Raw genomic sequence first — 18,932 nt, forward strand, 5'->3', positions numbered from 1 at the left:
TCTTGAGTGAGAGGAAACCATGATTTGTCATCTGTGTTTTCCAAGCTGCACTCTGAGAAAGTTGTCCCAACTGTTGTGTCAAGGGAACTGGTGTCCCAAGGATTGTGTGTCAGAAGGGACCTACATTTAATTCTCAATTCTTCTTCCCTGCTGTCTGAAACAAAAATCTTCAGTCTCGGCTGAAAAGTTTGTTCCATGAATCATCGTGGACAGGTTCTTTACATGAGGAGAAGAAAAGGGTTTGCACTGCAAAGGGCAAATGATACACATCCACAGAGCCTGGAGCAGAGGTGGATGTGATGGCAGGTACACAGAGTAGACTCTTAAGTGTGTGTTTCAAGTTTGAATATTGACACTGCATGTGCTGAGTAGATTATTTTCAAAAATCAGTCTTGGTGTGAATTCTACTTAACAGCTGTACACCAATATTGTGTGGGTGAGTTCACTGAAAATGTCATTGGTGAATGTTTAATCAGCAGAAATGTGTGAGATAACAAAGAGGGGGATGTGCAGAAGAAATGTTGTCTCTAGAATTGAGATGGTGTAGATAACCAGTAACTAACATGGCTATATTTCATGTGCCAGCATGCTGACTCAGTCTGTATTTTGATATAAAGAATGCCAGAATTGGAAGTTTTAGGCTTCTGTTGTTGTGCATGGCCAATGATTTTTGTTTGTATGGAGTTCAGGTGTGTCACAGCCTCTCAAGGAGTAAATCACAGCAGTAGGAGAGAGACTCTGCAGCCCTCTGTAGATACAGTACCAGAATTTCTGTGAAGCTTTTTACTCAGGAACCTCAAAGCCACTTTACAGAGATAATGGATTTTTTTTCCTTAAAAATACCCATTTAAGAAGCATTAAGCTTTTTTAAACTTCAGACTTTGCCTTTGCATGATTCCCAGTCTAAACACAAGGTCGGGCAGCAGTGGCAGGAAATCTCTTGTTGAGCAGCACTTGGCTTTCTTTGAATGCTGATGTCTTAATTCCTCGTGTAGCTGAAGTAAACAGTGATTAAGGAAAAGCAGATGTGGTGGTTTCCCTGCATGGCAAGGGACTGCTCTGGCTATGGAAAGAATTGAGAAATCCTGGCACCACTGACCTTGGTGAGAAGCAGAACTCTGAGTTCTGCCCTCCTTGAGAGGTCAGGAGCTGCTGGGCAGGTGTTCTCTTGGTGCAAGGACTGGGAAGATTTCAGTGAGAGGGAGTTCATGGCGCATTTGGCAAGTGAATTTGGTAACCTGTCCCACTTGCAGTGATAAATGAGGCAGGCAGCCACTTTTTCCTGTAATCCACATGTTCCAGCAGTGTATCAAAGGTCTGTAGGGACTGATACTGCATGTCCTGACCCTGAACTGTGCGTAAGATTAGTTTCACTCAGTTTCAGCTGGTTTTGCCACAGCAGAACAGGTGTGAGATGTTGCAGTTCAAGTAAATTTTACTGCAGACTCTTCCTTATAATTTGTATCCTGCTCTCTTTGGATTTTTTCATCCCTTTCCAAGTGAATAGCAGCTTTCCTTGAGTGGGTGTCCTGGTCTAACTTGGAATATTAAAATAATCAGCCTAAGTGTGATGACAACAGCACTGAGTATTGATTTAGCAGTGATACCCTGCCCATACTTCCATCCATTTCTCATTTCTTTCCAGACAGCCTTATCACACCTTTCTGTTCTTTTCTCTTTCCAGCTGAAAGGAAACCTCCACTTTTCAACATGAATGCAATGAGTGCCTTATATCACATAGCCCAGAACGATTCCCCTAGGTTACAATCAAATGAATGGTAAGAGAACCATTAACAGCTGCTTTTTTTTTGTTTATTTCCCTGGAAATGCCCTGTGACACTGCATAGCTCAAGCCTGACAATGAATGTGTTGGTTGCAGTGCTGTGATTTGTGTGAGATCTCAAATCTTGTGTAGGCTGGCTCAGTTTTGACCTTCTGTCACTCTGGCTGTTCTACAATCTAAAAGTGTGGAGGAGTTAATTCTGGGGTGTAGCTGCTGTAGGAATTAAAATATTCTCAGGTGTGTTAAACCAGCCATGGCTCAGCATCAGCAAAATTTCCAGCTGCCAGAGATCCCTGTTGGCAGAAAAGTTGTTAGCATTGCTGTGCAGCTGAAATGTGGAGACAGGGAGGAGAATGTGGAGGTAATTGGATATTTTTGTCAGTGGGTGACTCCAAAAGCCCTCAGAGCTCTGTGGCCAGTGAATACTCCCCGTGCTCCAGGCTTGTTCCAGAATCTGAGCTTGGGTACAAGAACACTTTGTTATCCTGTGAGAGCAAAGGGCTTGCCCTGTTCCCTGTACCCAAGATTGGATTGTTGCTGTGGGGTGATGCTTGGCAGAGTCTGCAGAAGGCTTTTGAAACAAAAGCTCCTGGTGAGGTGTGAAGTTCCCCCATTTCTCTGCTGGGCATTTGAGTAGCACAACTGTTTAATTGCTGATAATTTTATCAAGAGCACTCCAGTTTCCTTATTTCATCTTCCATGTTTTACTCATTTTTCAAGGTTCCAGGAGCTTGCTCTGCTGCCTGCAGCATGATCCCCACATTCTGTGCAGGATTTGCAGTGCAGAGCAGAGACAGCTCTGGATAAACACAGCACATCAGTGTTCTTGACAAGAACTTGTTTACAGTGCCCTGTTTGCTCTCCTGGAGTTACCAAGGTGCCTTTTGTGCTCTTTTTGAGTCCAGTGGCACAGAAAAGATCAGTTTCCTTGTTTCCAGTTGGGATAAAACCTCAAATAAAGCCTCAAGTGTTGAACTGAGCCTTGAGGAGCTTTTCCCTCTGTAACCTCCCAGAGATCAGTGAGTGCATTTCTGGAGTTCCCAATAATTCCACTGTCATTTGTTTTTAAGCAGTTGAAGTAAAATCATAAATAGTGTCTGGTACACATAGTTCTAACTTGGTTTTCAGTTTGTGCTCAGGGATAGTTGTATGTCCATGTTGTTTTAACAACCTTTAACTGGGAAAGAATTGATGAAATCAACTTGGAATTTGAAAAAAAAAACAGTTGCTTTCTCTGCCTTAGAACTTAAGAACAAATTAGTCAGTGTTTTTCTTTTGCTTTGCACTAAGTTTGAATATATTCCAGATCCCAAGCTTTTTTTCATTTAGATTTTTAAATTTTTTTTTATTTGCAGGTCAGACTCCTTTAGGGGATTTGTTGATTACTGCTTACAGAAAATACCTCAGGAAAGGCCATCATCAACAGATTTGTTACGGGTAATTTATCAAATTGTGGCAGTGGGTTGATGAGTTCTAATGGTTATCCTTTGCTGATATGTTATGTGTTAATATTGCATAGTTCATGCCCTGTTACCCCTTATTCTCCCTATTGTTAGGACCATAAAGCAGTTACCTGTCAATCTTGTTGTTTACATGGCACCTGGCCCTGCCAGTCAATCTGGGACCTCTCCCAGTGTCTAGAAACTTCTGGGAAAGACTCTCGGGTGGTTGGTTGGAGTCAGGGCTTCCCCCTCCTACAAGTTATATTATGTACCCTGAGTCCCTGTTATTGGTCCCCATGCTCTGCCGTCCCACGTGTTCCTTCCCCCCTTTAGAAACTGTAACTCTCAGGGGTTTGAGGTGTCTCTGTCTGTCTCCCTGTTACTCGGAGCCTCGGCCCTGAGGTGGAATAAACCTCAGTTGCTGCCTCCACGGAGGGTCCCGTCTCTCAATTCTTCTGCGCTTTAGTAGTGACTCTGCTTCACTGGCTCAAAGACCCCTGTGTTGCAGTGGTGCCAGGGCTGGCCAAAGCTGGTAACACCTGGGGGGAAGCCACTGTATCAAATCTTTTCCAGAAATGTGGGGGGAAATCTGTTTGTCTACCAAAATAATTGCAAAGATGGTGAACAAATATTTGCCCTTACAAGAATCCACTCTCTGGTTGGCTTTTTTGGTTTTCTTTTTCCCCTCCATTCATGCATCACACTTAGCAGTTAAAAGTAGCATTAAGGGGATAGGCCATAGCTGGCTTCCTCCCCTAATCAAACCACCAGACCCAAAAGTTGTTTAAATCCCTTTAATGGTTTCTATACTGAACTCAATTAATTAAACTTGTTTTGAAAATAACTGGATCATTTTGGAAGGGTTTTTTACAGGTCCGTAATTGCCAAGAACCTGTAGGAGGGGGACCTAGGAGTGATGTATGCAGAGTTTGCCAAGGTTTTGTCAGTGTATCATAAATCACTTCCAGTTTAAGTCATTTGGGTTCAGTTTACCTGGGAAATAGAGGAACTGTTTACAGCTCCAAGGGATTTACTTTTGGGAAATTCAGGAGCAGCCTTCCATTAGGAGGTAGGGGGGGTGAAGTCCTGTCCAGCCCCTTTTCCATCAGGCTTTGGCTTTTAAGTATTGCCTTTCTTTAAAATTGATTATTAGCCCAGCTCTCCCTCTGGCTGCCGGTGCCAGTGACCTCTCCAGGTAAATGATGAAGGAGCTGTTTGTGCTCCCTTTGGCACCTGGTATATTTTTTTTTTTTTTTTATTTCCTGTGGTACATTTGTGCTGTGGCAAAAAATCAGTGTTTTGTTCCCTGGTTCTACTTGTAGCACTCTGACCAGCTAATAGGTTTATGTTGTGGGTTTTGGAATGATTCATTCCTGAGGATTGGCAGCCTTGCTGCTCTCTAGGAACAGGCTGAGTTCATTGAAGGATGTGGTTTCAGGAGTACTTTGGGCTGGAGTCTGTACAAACAATTAGAGCTGAGATCTGAGTCTGAAATCCTGTATATTCTGTATTTTAGATTTATATTTTATTTGTCTTTGTCTGCCCTACACTTTTCATATGGTCACATTTTAATATTTGAGTGCACACATAGAATGGATTTAGGTTCAGGATCATGGTTCCAAATGCCTCACTGCTTTCTAAAAATGATGTACAATGAGATAAAAATGGGTTCCTTTTTTTCCTAATCATAAATAAGCTGCAGATTGTTACTGTTCACAGAGAAATAAATGGTGGTTATCTGCATTGAGGAGCAGAAATGATTCATTTTGTTTCTGTGTGAAATGATGTTTAGAACTTTTAGCTCTGATTCAAAAATAAACACCATCACTACAATCAAAAAATGGGTACTGAAATGACTGGCTGTCCCCACTAGCAAAACTCAAATGCACAAGTTTGAATTCAGTTAAAAACAAGAAATCAGCTTGTGGCATGATGCTTCCCTTGTTTATTTACACATCATTAAAAGATGATCAGCTCATCCTTTCAGCTCTTTTGTTGAAGGCTCCCGTTTTAGGGCAGGAGCTCCATGTGCTGGTTACTCCAGCTCCAGGGGATGAATTCACTCTGGAGCTGAGCTCACTGGAGAGCTGTGAGCCTGAGCAGGCAAAGGTGACTCTCCTGAGCATTTCCTTGCAGGTGGCTCCAGCTGTTGAGGCTCTAACAAAAGCCCCTTGTGGCATTTGCAATGTTCAGTAGAGAACAACTTTTTTTTGGCCAACTTTTTTTTTTCCATTGCAAATTTTTCTGTTTTCACTGTAGATTTTTCTGCAAGCTTGTAGAGGATGTTTGTGCCCTGAAACCATCCCCCTTGGGAACTACTGAGCAGCACACCCAGCCATAGGGATGCCATATAGAGTATTGTCAAGTGTGCATTCAGGGTGTCTGCTTTAGCCAAGGTTAAATGGAGAAGCTGGAGACTTTATCCAATGCCAGCTGTACAGTTCAGGAGAATGTATCTGATAAATCAGAGAAGAGGCTTTAATCGTGTTCTTCAATACCATTAAAGAATTTAAGTCTGCACTTAAAATCTGTGCAGGAGTTGGCAAGAGCCTGATTTGATTTCAACTCTGGCTGCAGAAGCTTTAGGTATAAATAAACTTTGTGGTCTCCTTGCTGGTTTTATGTTCAAATTGGAATAGATGGATGCAGGAAAACCTTCACAGGTTGATTCTTCTTTGTTCTGGATGCATTTTGTTCATTCCTGTGCCTCCAAAGTTCGAAGTGTCACCTTGTGTGTTTTGAGTGAACCAGCTCAGGAAGGGACAAATCATCTGTAGCTTGGAGAGCTCAGAAAACCTGACCCCAGGACCAGCTCAGGGTGTTTGGAGTCTTTGAGAAAGGGTATTACTAGTTACTGAATATGAACAGATAAACTATAGAATGGGAGCTGTCACTTCAGGGGTCTGAAAAGTGCCCCACTGTCACTGGTTTCACCCCAGAGTCTGAAATGAGGTGTTCTGTTTCCTCTAACCCAGCACGATTTTGTCCGCCGGGAGCGACCTCCCAGGGTGCTCATAGACCTCATCCAGAGGACCAAGGATGCAGTGAGGGAGCTGGACAACCTGCAGTACAGGAAAATGAAGAAAATCCTGTTCCAGGAGACACGCAACGGCCCCCTGAACGAGTCCCAGGAGGAGGAGGAGGTACTCAGGGTTTGTTACCCCATTTACACTGTTACAAGGAATTTTAGGGCCAGGGAGATGTTCCTGTGCTTAGTGGTGGCAGAACAAGCGCAGCCTAGATGTGGAATATTGTTGGAATATCATCTGGATCAGCAGACAGGCAGGAGAGGATAATGAGTGATAGTAGTCCTTGCTCAGTGTTAAAACTGCCAATTACTGTACATGTGAAACTTTGGATTATTTCCAGTGCTGCCCTTTCTTTTGGAAGCCTTAGGGAAGAAACTCATTCTGAGGGAGGTTCTCTCTGAGAAGTGGCTCCCAGCCTGTGTGGAGGAGGGTCTTTGACAGCCCAGGCTTTTCTTTCTCATCTGCACAGTCAAAACAACTCCATTAATGTTAATATTTTTCAATTACCATAACTTTACTGTAAAGTAATTGGCCTCTCATGAGCTGAAAAGCAGATCACCGAATTAGTAAGACTTATTTTTAAAAATTTCTTTAATGTTAAAGAAGAAAGAGGTTAAAGACCTAAAATGCAGCTTCAGTTTAAATCTTGTAATAAACAACCCACTTAATCAGTGTAAGATAATTGACCCTAACTGTGGCTGAGAGAAGGAAACCAGTCATTTTTCAATTGATGAGCTTAGATGGAAATTAATGTCACTTGGTGCAGGCACAATGCATAAATAAATCCACGGCTGCTTCTCAATGAAAAACACTGACAGACAAATGGATGTCTGTGTTCCTTGTGCTCCGGTGGAGTGAGGCTGTAACACACAGCAAGGTGCCCAAGCTCAGAGGATCTTCAGGGGCTTGGGTTTGAGGTTTGAGGGTGTCAAATGCTCCTTTAAAGCTAAACTGGTTGAAGAAATGAGCACGTGGGTCTCAGGTGGAGCTGCAGAAGGAGGGAACTGGCACTTTGTGCTCCCCCTCCCCGTGAAGAATGCCCCAAAGGAGCAAGAACAGCAACCACTGTGATCGAAGGTCCCCTCCAGCTTCCAGACCTGGGGCTCAGCTAGGGACTGGGGGATTGTCAGACTTGTGCACTGAAACCTTCCAGTTTCTCTCCCTGCACATGACAGGGCAGCAGAATCCAGGGAATGGATTTCCCACTTGCCTGTTGAACACTTCCAAACTCGCGGTAATGTTTGGCTCCAAGGTGTGTCTTCTGTTCCTCCTGTCCCTGCTCCTGAAGAAAGCAGGGAGAAGAGCTATTGTATCTGAGGGATGGCAGGGATGCAGCTGACACTCTGCATGTGCACAGCATGCTCTGCACTGACCCTGAGCCCTGTCCCACCACAGGAGGTGTCACTGCTCATGTGTGTGTCACTAACTGGGCAGGGAGAGCAGACCCAGCACGTGCTGCAGTTCCTGCTGAACTGGGGACAGAACCTGCCCCACTGGAAATGCCACCAGGCACTTCTTCTTCGACCTTGGGCTTTCGAAGGTGGAAGATGAGCCTTAAAAATCTTTTAACATGCGAAATATTACTAATGCTTTTTCCTCAGAGCCCTTCCAAGAAGGTGAAAGTTGAAGTCAGGAAGCCATTGCTAAGGTTGCATATGCAATCTCATCTCTGTCCTTCCTGCATAAACATTCATTAATTACACAGCCTCAGAGCCTTCATTATATGATTTCTTCTGCAACTCTATATAAGCATCCTGAAAATATTTTCATCATTCCCCTGTGCTTATGTTCTCTGTAAAATAGTATTATTCTGGATTTTAAGTGCTCTCACGCAGGCTCTGAATGATCTGCTGATTGCTTAAAAAATAATCACACAATCAAAGGCAAATCTGTCAAGTCTCAATTTTATCTTTCTGTCGGTCTCCAACAAAATGAGTTCCCCGTTAATTGATTTGTAATGGAATTCTCCCCAAGCTCCCTTCAGAGGCCAGGGTAAACTGGGTGCAGCAGTAGTCTGCTCATTTCAGTGAGTCAAGGCTGCTTCACCCCAGGAGCTGAAGGATGTTCAGAGTTCTGTCCTCACTGTTAGCTCCTTGCGAGCCTCTTTGGTGCCACTAGTTAATTACAAAGGACTCCATAAATTCTCTAAATCAGTCCAGACTAAGTGCATACCTCTGGCATTATTGTATTCCTATGGGTATGGAAGAAGAAAAAAGGCTGCCAACTCCTTATCTGTCTGTAAAATCAAAAATACCTCATATATGAGGAATCTTTATTTATGTATATCCAAGTTTTAACCCCTGTAATAATGCAGCCTTGTCTGAGTCAGCTGCTGAGATGCTTCACTCACCTTTATCTTGGCTGCAAACACAAGATTCAAGGGGTTTTTAGCTTGATAAAATCGAATTGCTGACTGCTTGGGACACAGAGGTTAAAACCTCTACACCGTGTAGAACGTATCAAATAATAAATGTGTTCGTTGTCTTGTATATTTTCTGATTCAGGAAATGTGTTATAGCAGATCCTGACTTGAAGCATTGTTTTAATTCAAACTTGGATTGTTTCTCTTAATTATGAGGCTCCTTCCACCAGCCATCCAGTATTTCTGGATGTCTCCTATCAAACCAAGAGCCATGCCCAGACTTAAGGATATGTGGAAAAAAACTGGCTTGAAACCTAATTTAACCAGATTACAGGGGAAAAGGCAGAAACTGCCTGCCCCATATGGAGCATTCCAGAACCCAAACAGCTCTTTGAGATATGCAGTCGGCAAAATAATACCCAAAGGTCCTTGAAGTCTGCAGAGTCACCTTTAAAAGAAACTCTGGGCATTGCAGGCACACACTGAGCAGGTGATCTCCTGCGGGATCTGTAACTGGTGCCCCTTGTTTTATAGGACAGTGAGCATGGAACAAACCTGAATAGGAAGATGGACAGTCTGGGCAGCAACCATTCCATCCCCAGCATGTCTGTGAGCACAGGCAGCCAGAGCAGCAGTGTGAGCAGCATGCAGGAGGTCCTGGATGAGAGCAGCCCTGAGCTGGTCATGATGCATAGTGATGAGAGCACCATTAATTCCACCTCCTCCGTTGTTCACAAGAAGGTACGTGTGTCCTGGTGCTCTGTGCTGAGAGCAGGACCTGCTGCTGGGCTTGCCAGAGTCAACTTCTGTGTGGTTTTTGTCTTTAAAAGCATGTAAAGAACCTCTGCCCATGAGAAGAGGCTCTTACTGAAAGAGCTGTCAGTGCCTAGGCAGGGTCACCCAGCCTCCTCGCATGCCCAGCCCTGCATGTGTACCTCTTCCTCTCTGCTTGGGACATCCTTGTTTCCTTGGGAATGCCTGTCCTGTGTTCTGTGCTGGTCCTGGCAGCCAAGCTAACCCTCTGCCAGGCACAGTGAGTGATTAAAACCTGCCCTACACTTGGATTTTCCTTGTGGGGAGTGGAAGTGTGCAGAACTTTGGATCCTTCCCACAAGGTACGTTTGAAATCAAGTTCCACTCAATGCTTTCCTGCTCCTTTGCTGCATGCTGTGATCTGATGCTTTTCATTTTCTTAGGCCTGGATATTGAGCTAAGGTTGCCTAGCTGTAAGCCTGCATCTCATCTCCACTGTTTAACTAAAATAGTTTTGGCTTGGCCTTGGCAGTGTCATTTGCTAGTGGGCAGCAAAATGATTGGTTGGTCGTGTTGGTTTCATTTGCAAGGAACTTCAAAGTGTATGTTTGCTTTTTGCCAGAGGAGCTGAAACATTGCAGCAGCATGAAAAGTATTAATTTCTCATTTGTAAGGTTACAGTAAAGCTCGGTTGTAACTAACTAAATATTTGAAAGCAGTTTTTCCTCCTGAAATGCAAGGTTTGTATTGTTGGATATTAAGAACTATTGAAAAACTTTGTCTTCAACAAAACATGGACTTACATATTTAAAGATACTGGCAGAGAAGTTGAAAAGATTTCAGGGGTTTGCCTCTTTCCTAAAGACACTTGGCAGCATCTTTAGAGAAGATTGTTGATTCAGAAAGGTGAAAATAATGTGTTGGGTACCAAATGCCAGCCCTTGGAACTGTCCTGAATGAAGAGCAGCACCACTGATGGATGTTTTGGGTGGTTGTGATTGGAGCTTTTTCTTATTTGGTATAGGCTTTCAAAATGTGTGTTAACTTGATTTTCACATTGTTAAATAGCCATATTTACATATGCATTAAAATGGAAATTTGAGGGACTGATTTACACAGGATCCATGGGTTATAATGACTGCTCAAAGTCATTACAGTTGATAAAAACAAAACATGAGCTGCTCCCGCTAGACATAAATGGCATTTGTGAAAGGAGTAGAGTTCCTGCTTAAGACTAATATTATGTTTTATAATGGTTGTATGACACTTGTGAAGTACAAACGGAGGATTTCAGTCCTCCTAGACTTGTGTGTAGCTGTTCAGTTGAGTAGGATGCACAAACAAGACACCACAGGGAAGTTTTGATCTGGTTTGGGAAAAAACTTGGGGTGTCTTGCACACTTGTAACTGAAGTATTATAAAAGAAACCACTTCTAGATCACTTAACACAGGTGTTTTAGGGTAATTTTGGGAGCAGAAAGCCCAGGTCTGTACTGATGGTCTTCACAAAACAGTTATGATTGGCTAGGACTGCTGATCCTTGGAGTAGATTCCTTCTCCATTGGAAAATGTTCCATTCTGCTGCGTGTAATTCATAAAGCAGATTTGGACTCTGTGTGGCAGGACATATTGCAGTCTGCAAATATATTGTTTTAATATAGTACATTATTTTTTGTCTTTTGTTCCTTTGGGGAATGCAATTTCAAATGGAAAACTTCTTCGTGTGTGTTGTGTGCATATTAATATATGTGAAGAGACTAAAATTAGAGCTGGACATTTCAGGAAGGTTTATATCCACATACATCCCACTTTATTTTCAAGGTAAAGTTCCTTGTTCTGCCAAGATTTCAATTTGTCTTTGTACTTTAACTGCGTTTCTGGAAACTGGGATGAGGCTGAGTTTTAGGTATCCCTCTGGAGCCCCTCACAAGCACAGTGGGAAGAACCTGAGGCTTAAGTTTAATTTAAGCTCTTGTTTTGCATTCCATCAGCCTTTAAAGGCTGAAAAGAAAATACTGATGAAGAGAAGCAGCATTTTGTGCTACAGGGTCACGTACGAGATGGTTTTGACTCGGGTGAAGTCAAAAGTATTGTGTAAAATTGTGATGTTCCACAAATGTGTTAATTATCAACCTCCAGATTGTGAAAAGGGTCCAAGATGGCAAAATAGCCTGGAGTGTTGGTGTTTTCTGTGGCTTAAAGCTCCAAAGTGTCAGAGGCCTTTTGGAGTTTCGGGCCACAGCCCCAGAATTTCACGTGCAAGTAAAATGTAGGATGGAGGAGTCTTTGGTGGTGTGAGATGCAATTCTCAGCCTTCAGTGCTTCCTGCCAGGTGTGCAGGGCCAGGCTGGGGTGGCCTTGGCCTGGAGGAGATCAGAAGCAGCCCATCCCTGTGTGGTGCTTGGTGGGAGAAGCCTCAGGCATCCCCAAGGAGCACTCCTGGCATCTGTGACCAGCTACCCTGAGGCAGAGGCTTAGGGAAGAGGCTGATGGAGTCAAAACACTTGTAAACAACTCATTTTCTTTCTTTTTTTTAACAGCTGCTAGTTGGCTGTAACTTCCAAAAATGTTTTGTGGTCACAGGGTAAGTGAAATGACCTGTTCTGATCTGGTTAATTGTCACTGGCTATGCTAGTTCATGGCAGCCAAGGTGCTTTGGGGTTTGCTGCATTTGGGATGAATCCTCTGTGGAAAACAGGCACAGCCTTATCCCTTCCACAGCACAGCAGAGCTCCATGGTTTTAAACTTGTGCTTAGAGCAAAGGTGACTCCCACCTGTCAGAGTACTCCTGTTAGGCTGGAAGAAAAATCACTGAACAGGAATAAAATATTGAAAATATTCACAAGCCATTATTGAATGTGGAGCTTTTCGTGTTGTTTAGTTTATAGCTGTGTCCTGAACTCCTGGGAGGAAAAGAAATGGCAATCATGTGAGCTACTGAGGCAGGAAGCCCATCCTTGGGATCAAACCCTGCTCACCAGCATATTCTTTTCAGGAAATTCAGATGTGTGGCTTGGATGAGGAAGTTTTCCTTGCCCTTTTGCAGGTTGGTGAGCTCCACCATGTACATTTCAGTATGTTCAGTGTAAAAACTCTGAGTCTCTTCTGAATATAGTTAAATAACTCTGCTACTGCATCCAAGCATCATCTTGCCCATGGATGCACATTCTCACATCCATCTCCCTTTAGGAGTTGTTCATCTGCCTGGGTTGAGAGCTGAGGAGGAAGTGACAGCTCTGATACAAACCCAGTTGTACCTGGGAGCCCCTAAAAATGACAAAATGGGGCAGGGAGTTAAACTCCAAATACATTGTGCTTCAAAGATATGTAACCCAGATTTTAAAATCAGATAAATATCAGTTAATTAATCTTAAAAATGAGGATAAAGATTTTTGGCTGCCAGAGGAAGACAATAAAGTGAGTATAGGCATCAGCTGGTGCATCAGAGATGTTTTGTCACCTGTTTTGTTCAGCTGCTGGTAAATGTGGGCACAGGTGGCTTCCCAGAAATATTATTTCATTGTCCTCAATGAATTTATTATTATTTTATTTCTGCAAAACTATAATAATAAGATGTTGTAATCTTTTAATCTAAACAAAAAGCCAGTACAATATTGGGGTTTTTTTTCAACTGCAGTACTCAGCTGTTGCTGTTTCTTACTTCAGTCTTAAAATCATCAGTGCTTTCTGAAACCTGGGTAGTAAAGTATCAGGGAGGTCTTGTGATTGAGATCTGGTTTATAACAAAAAGATGGGAAAGAGGATCTTTGTAGTTGATCATCACAAATTCTCACCCAATGTCTGTAATAATAAAGTACCTTTGCAATAACTGCTGCAACTTGAGCGACTTCCCAGATCCTGTAAATTAACCTGTGCACATCTCCTGTTGCTGCTCCAATTAATTTCAGCATTTGTGTGGAATTTTGTGCATGGAGAGAGCTTAACACTCTCTGTCCATTATCGAGGCACTTAATGCGGTGTATTGAGACAAACGGTGCCACACTGTTGTTTTCCTTGCTCTTTAAATTCCTGGAAAGCAGGGATTTGCTGCAATTCCATGGAAGTCCTTCGTGTGGCCTGGAAATTGCCTTTCCTGTTTGTGTAGGAGCCTGGCAGCCCTTGCAGTTAACGAGCTCTCCTGGGTCTGGGGAGGTTTTGTTTGGTGTGCGCAGCAAAAAACCCCAGTGTGAAAGGGAGTGTTCCTCCTGAGGAGAAGGTGGAGTGTCCCAGCTTTGGGCTGGGCAGAATTGGGATGGTAAAGGCCTTTTTTCAGCGAGGAGAACGATGAAAAAAAGACAGTGTGTGATGGGACAGTGTGTGATCCCCTAGGATGGGACTCAGACAATCCACTCTGCAGTGGGTTTTGGACTCGTGGTTTGACACAAACTCACTGTGAGGTGCTCAGACAATACACCAGGAGCTGCCATTCAGATCCAGCTGGAGGCACCACTTAAACCACTGGGAGCTCCCCCAGCTCTGGTCAGATAATGCTGTGGGAATATTTGAGAAAGGTTTTGTCCTGGCAACGTCCCAGACAAACCCCCCCCTTTGTTTTGATCAACCTGAAAACTGTTCATGTGCATGATACAGTCAGAGGAACAAATTATTCCTTGGGTAGGAAGTTGAAGATTCTGGATTGTTGGCCCTGAATAAAAGGATTGTAATGAGTGAGTTGTGAGCTGGGCATGCCCTAAGTTGCATCCTTAAGGCAAATATTGCAAAAACACCACAGACAACAGGTGGAAAAATGAAGTGTATACAGAAGATACATTATTTTAAAGATAAACCAGGGTATTAAGTGCAGAATTGGGGCTGAGAGGTACCTTGACTCAAACTTGATGAGTTTCTGGAGTGCTTTCAGTCAGATTTTACTTACTGGGTGCCTTGAGCTGAGGTGCCAATTTTGGTCTTTGTTTCCCACACATCTGAAGCTAAAAGTTGGAAACAAAATTTCCTTATCTGTGCCAACAGTTATGACTGCAGTGTCTCTTAGCAAGTTTTTGGGAGAAGGATTTTATTTTAAAATAAAAGTGGCAAAATTCTATTTTTCTGGGTTTGTAGGGAAATGTTTGTCAGTCACCTCATCCGAGGAAGGCTGGTGGAGATATGTGGCTACTTGTAGGTTTATTTCTCTTTACCACCTGTCCCTAGGGCATTGGGACCTGTTAGATTTGGTAACTCTTCATGCCAAGTGCTTTTATTTTTGATAATGGGACTTTCCAAAGGAATGTTGTACCTGTGAAGGTTCCCTGGCCTTAGCTGAGAGTTGGTGGGTGCCTGTCTGCTGCAGAATGCTCAGATCCTGGATTAAGGGGTGCCAAGGACAATCACTGAGTTTTTTGTCCCCTTGAAATTGGTCCTTTGGCTTGCTCAGTTGCAAAGGAATTTTCCCATTCCTTGCCCAACTGAGTTTGAAGTGCAGAATGTGGTTAATTCACATTCCTGAAGGGCAATTTAATTCTGCTCTGAGCTTCTCATGTGCACTGAGGTAACCAGAGATCCCATAAAACAAGGCCGGGGTGACGCTCTGCCCTCTAAAAATCCACCTCTTGGATAACAAAAAATAAATCACAGATTAATTTTCCAGCATAAAAAGCAATTGCAACTTAAACTTAGTATTTTAGGTGGTGTTTTGGAGCATTCTGAAAAGCCTTGAATGCCCATTTAAAAAGTTGGGGGGTTTTTTTCAGTAATTTTTTACAGCTTCTCTGGATTTAATATTTCCCATTCCCGCTGCCATTACCAACATAATGAAGATCAGGAAGATGATCCAGGGGTTGGAGTATTGCTTAGCAGGCCTTGGGAACCCTGTGCATTCACAGGTGCTGCTGCAGGCTCTGTGTGTGACCAGGGGTGACATTTGTCCTGTCCACACCTTCATTTCATGGCTGGAGTACAGCACTGGTGACTCCTGTGTGCTGTGGTTCCCTCTGTGCTTCAGGTGGGTGAATCTGGTGTAGATCTTCACTACAGGGTTTGAGATTTGAGATCCCTCTGGTGAGGCCGTGGGTCAGATTAAATTGGGTGGTGTTGCTGGACTTTAAATGTTCCATCAGGATTTTTTGGGGATGGCTGCTCAAGAGGCTCAGATGTGCCTTTATCAGGAATGTGGGCAAGTCTAAGAGCTCTGCCTGTCACACCAATGTGCACAAGTTGGAAATCTGAGATCAGCCCAATTTTCAGTGATTTCTCTTGTGGTCTCACTGGGTTTCCTGTCAGACGCTGTCACAAAGGCCTAGTATAAGGATGACCAATACAAAATGAAACTGCAGCTTTTCGTGACACTCCATATCTCTGTGGAGAACTGTCCTTTTTAGTTGCTTTGGGTCATTCTGTGTCCCACGTGCGAGTGTAGAGGAGCTGGTGCACACTTGGCTCTGCGATGGCCTTGGGCACTGTGCAAAGGCAAGGGGAAGGTGAGCATGGACTGGGAGCACTCAAAAGGAAGGATAAGGAAAGGTTTGGGGTTAAAGGACTTTTAATCAATGCCATGTTCAGCTCTTAATATCAGCACTTTTGCACCTAACTGGCTTTTGCTTGAACTCATTTCCAGAATCCTTTTGAAAAGGGTTGAGTTTAAACTTTTTGAGTTTGAGTGTGTGGGTCTGAGTCTGGAAATAGAGGCCAGTAAAGGGGAAAACGAGGTGTCTGGGGGGTGGGAAAGGAGTGTGGGGTTGACAGGAGTGTCCTGATGGAGACACCATTCCATGGTGGCTGCTTTCTCACTCTGGGGCTCTCTGACCTCCCTGGTGTCTGCTGGGGCATGGCAGGGTGGCAGAGCTGCTCCTGCTCATGGAGGCAGCTCTTCTATGCAAGGGCTTTCTAGGCACTGGCAGCCTTTATTTTTCACCCCAGAGAACTGGAAACTTGATTTAATTCAGGAAGAATCCCAGTCTTCCTGTGAGGTTTTAGGAGCTGGAGGTTGAGGATGGGAGTCATGACACTGTGGTGTGTTACAGTGTGGTCCTGCAGAGCCAAGACTGTGCCGGGGCGTGCCGGGTGTCCAAAGGCTGCTCCATCCCCAAGGTGCAGCGTGCAGGTGTGCTGGCTTTTGGCTTTCCACCATTCCAGTTGGGAAAAATTGTGGTGGTGTGGTTTTTTTGCTGGCCTTTCTGAGGAGGGTTTCTCCTGGAGCTTTGTCCCATTCCCAAATTCACCCATGCCGTTTGGGAAAGACACAGCCGCTCCCGGCATAGCCTTGCCAGGGGAGCAGGAGAGAAGCTGCACCGGGAACCATTCCTGCTAAAACCTGGGAGCTGTTGCTTTAAAAGGAAAAAAAAAAAAAAAATCCTTTGTGGGCTGTGGAGAGAAAGTGCTAGAACTGTGCAGGATCATGACTGGAAAGCAGGATCCCTGAGTGGTCACGGAGGCTTTCCTGGTCCTCTCCAGCCTGCCGTGGATTTAGCCAGGATGCTTGTCCCCCACAGCAGATAGCAAACGAGGGACAAAGAAACCCTATCGAGGACACACCGCTCGGCAAAGGGAATGAGGCAGGATGTTGCCGTGGTGTTAAAAGGGAACAGGATCTCCGTGCCTAGACATGGGAATCACGTTTTCACCAGGATCGCTGGGTTGCAGTGCTTGAACCCGACCTTCCCGAGGACTCCGATCGCCCTGCTCTGCTTTCTGCTCCCGGCTCGCTTTTTTTCTGGCACATATGTAATACTGGAGGTTTAAAAAAAAAAAAAAAAAAAAAAAAAAAAAGAGATTAAAAAAAAAAAAAAAAGCCAGCCCGATCCAGGGATTCAGAGGCATCCTGCTAGCGATCAGCTGACACGCCGAGCTGCAATGTGTTGCTTATTCATTTTGTACGGTGGGAGCTGCCGGGGCTAAGCAGAGAGCTGAACTATGCCTCTCCTACAGCCGCGCTTGTGCAGACAGAGGGGTGAGAGAGAGGCAGCCGCCGCGGGAAGAGCACAGCCGGACTTTCTCCTTGTTTTTATCCATTTCTGCAGGATCATGTATTTATAAGGGATGAGGTGGGCCACAGGGATCGCAGGCCTGAGGTGCGGCCTACCCAGTCAGTGCAGAATCAGGCCCTCCACTACCGGAACCGAGAGCGCTTTGCCACAATCAAATCAGCATCTTTGGTAAGAGCCCCCATCCCACCCCACCCCATCCCATCCCACCCCGCTCCGCGGCCCCTCGCTGCCATCGCTGCCCGGGCTGTTGGTGCTGTTGGCATAGCAACTGGATATTGCACTGAAAGATTTTACCTCTGTGTGTGTGTGTGAGAGAGAGAGATGTATATGTGAAATATGTTTAATTTCTCTGTGCATTTCCAGTGTGAAATAACCCACCTTCCTGGGTGAAGTTAATACCGTCTCATCCCCACCCCCCCGCCTCAGCCTCCATTTCCCACCTGTCCCTTTTGTTAATATATTTATCTGCATGTGCATAAAGTGTGTGTGAGGTGTGTGAGAGCTGCCGGGAACGCCGTGGAGATGCAGATGCAGATGGGTTTGGGAACAATAAGATCGCTGCTGTCCGCCCTGAGCTGCTGCCTGGTTGTTGTTTTTTTTTGGTGGGTTTTTTTTGGTGGTTCTTTTTTTTTTTTTTTTTTTTTTTTTTTTTTTTTTTCATTCATTCATTTATTTCAACCAACTGTACCGTGACTGCATTTTGCAGCCTGATCCCTTGGAAGGATTGCTGGGCTGCGATAAGGGAGAGAGAGGGCTTACAGCGGGCTGTGGGCTTACAAAGGGGAGGGGGATGGGACGAATCCATCAAGATTTGTACTATTGCAAATGTGATTGCTGTGGATGCCTTTGTAGTAGGGAAAGGGGTGTGTGCCGGAAGAGTTAGTTGTGTGCCGCCTCCCCCACCCCGCATCCACCCGGGCTGCGAGCAGCCTTTTCCAGGGAAAGCAGTGAAAAATGGCCCTTCCGAGGGAAAATGAATGTCCTATTAAATATTTCAGCCTGCTGGTATTAGAGGTCAGATGGACGGGAAGCGTTAGAAAGTCCCCACGGTTTGGCCATGGCACTTGCTCAGTGCTATGACATCATCCCGGACCAACCCCGAAATTACACCAGCGAGCCCTCCCCTTCCCGCTCTCTCCTGCCTCCACCATGGGGGTTCTCCTTCCAGACCACCATTTCTGCATCCCCAGAATCCTTTCCCATTCCTGCATGCACAAGACATGGGGTGGGGAGGTGTGTGTGTGACCACAGCTAAAGGTTGTGACTGGAGAGAAGCAGCAGCAGCAGTGCCAGCAGCCCAAATCTTTTCTGTGTGATTGTTGCTGCTGCTGCTGTTAAAATCTAAAATGATGCTGTGGCATTCAGGCTTCTGCCCAGATGCTTCCTGGGAGCATCTGAGTCCCATCTTTTGTAGGTGTATTTCTGGGTGCCCATACCCTGAGTGCCCCCCAGGCTGGTGTCCCCTGCTCCCCCCAGTTTAGAGTGACCTAGAAATGTGTGTGTTAGAGGACTTCATGCAGCACACCTGATGGGCAGGATCCCTGCTCTCTTGGAGACCCTCTGCCCTGGGAATTTTTCCTTTTTGAGTGTATGTGTGTGTTTGCACCCAGTGTACTGCCAGCTCTTCTACTGCCTGCACT

The 18,932-nt window shown here is 44.7% G+C and overlaps 1 protein-coding gene and 1 long non-coding RNA gene across 11 annotated transcripts in view; one reads left to right on the plus strand and one right to left on the minus strand.

Moving 5' to 3' along the window:
* Positions 1–18,932, plus strand: part of TAOK3 (TAO kinase 3) — a 77,110-nt gene that overhangs the window by 42,413 nt on the left and 15,765 nt on the right. For 9 of the 10 annotated variants that reach the window (XM_083873812.1, XM_083873804.1, XM_083873813.1 and 6 more), the window contains 5 exons: positions 1,685–1,778; positions 3,139–3,220; positions 6,201–6,368; positions 9,151–9,357; positions 17,326–17,460. In XM_083873812.1, the coding sequence (XP_083729938.1) occupies positions 1,685–1,778; positions 3,139–3,220; positions 6,201–6,368; positions 9,151–9,357; positions 17,326–17,460 (686 nt within the window). The remainder of the gene's footprint in view (positions 1–1,684; positions 1,779–3,138; positions 3,221–6,200; positions 6,369–9,150; positions 9,358–17,325; positions 17,461–18,932) is intronic. The other variant, XM_083873805.1, reaches the window with a different exon arrangement.
* The window catches only part of LOC310916337, a 190,844-nt gene that overhangs the window by 6,563 nt on the left and 165,349 nt on the right, over positions 1–18,932 (minus strand). The window lies entirely within an intron of this gene.

This window comes from Zosterops lateralis, assembly GCF_965231275.1.
Source record: "Zosterops lateralis genome assembly, chromosome: 17".
Lineage (NCBI taxonomy): Eukaryota > Metazoa > Chordata > Aves > Passeriformes > Zosteropidae > Zosterops > Zosterops lateralis.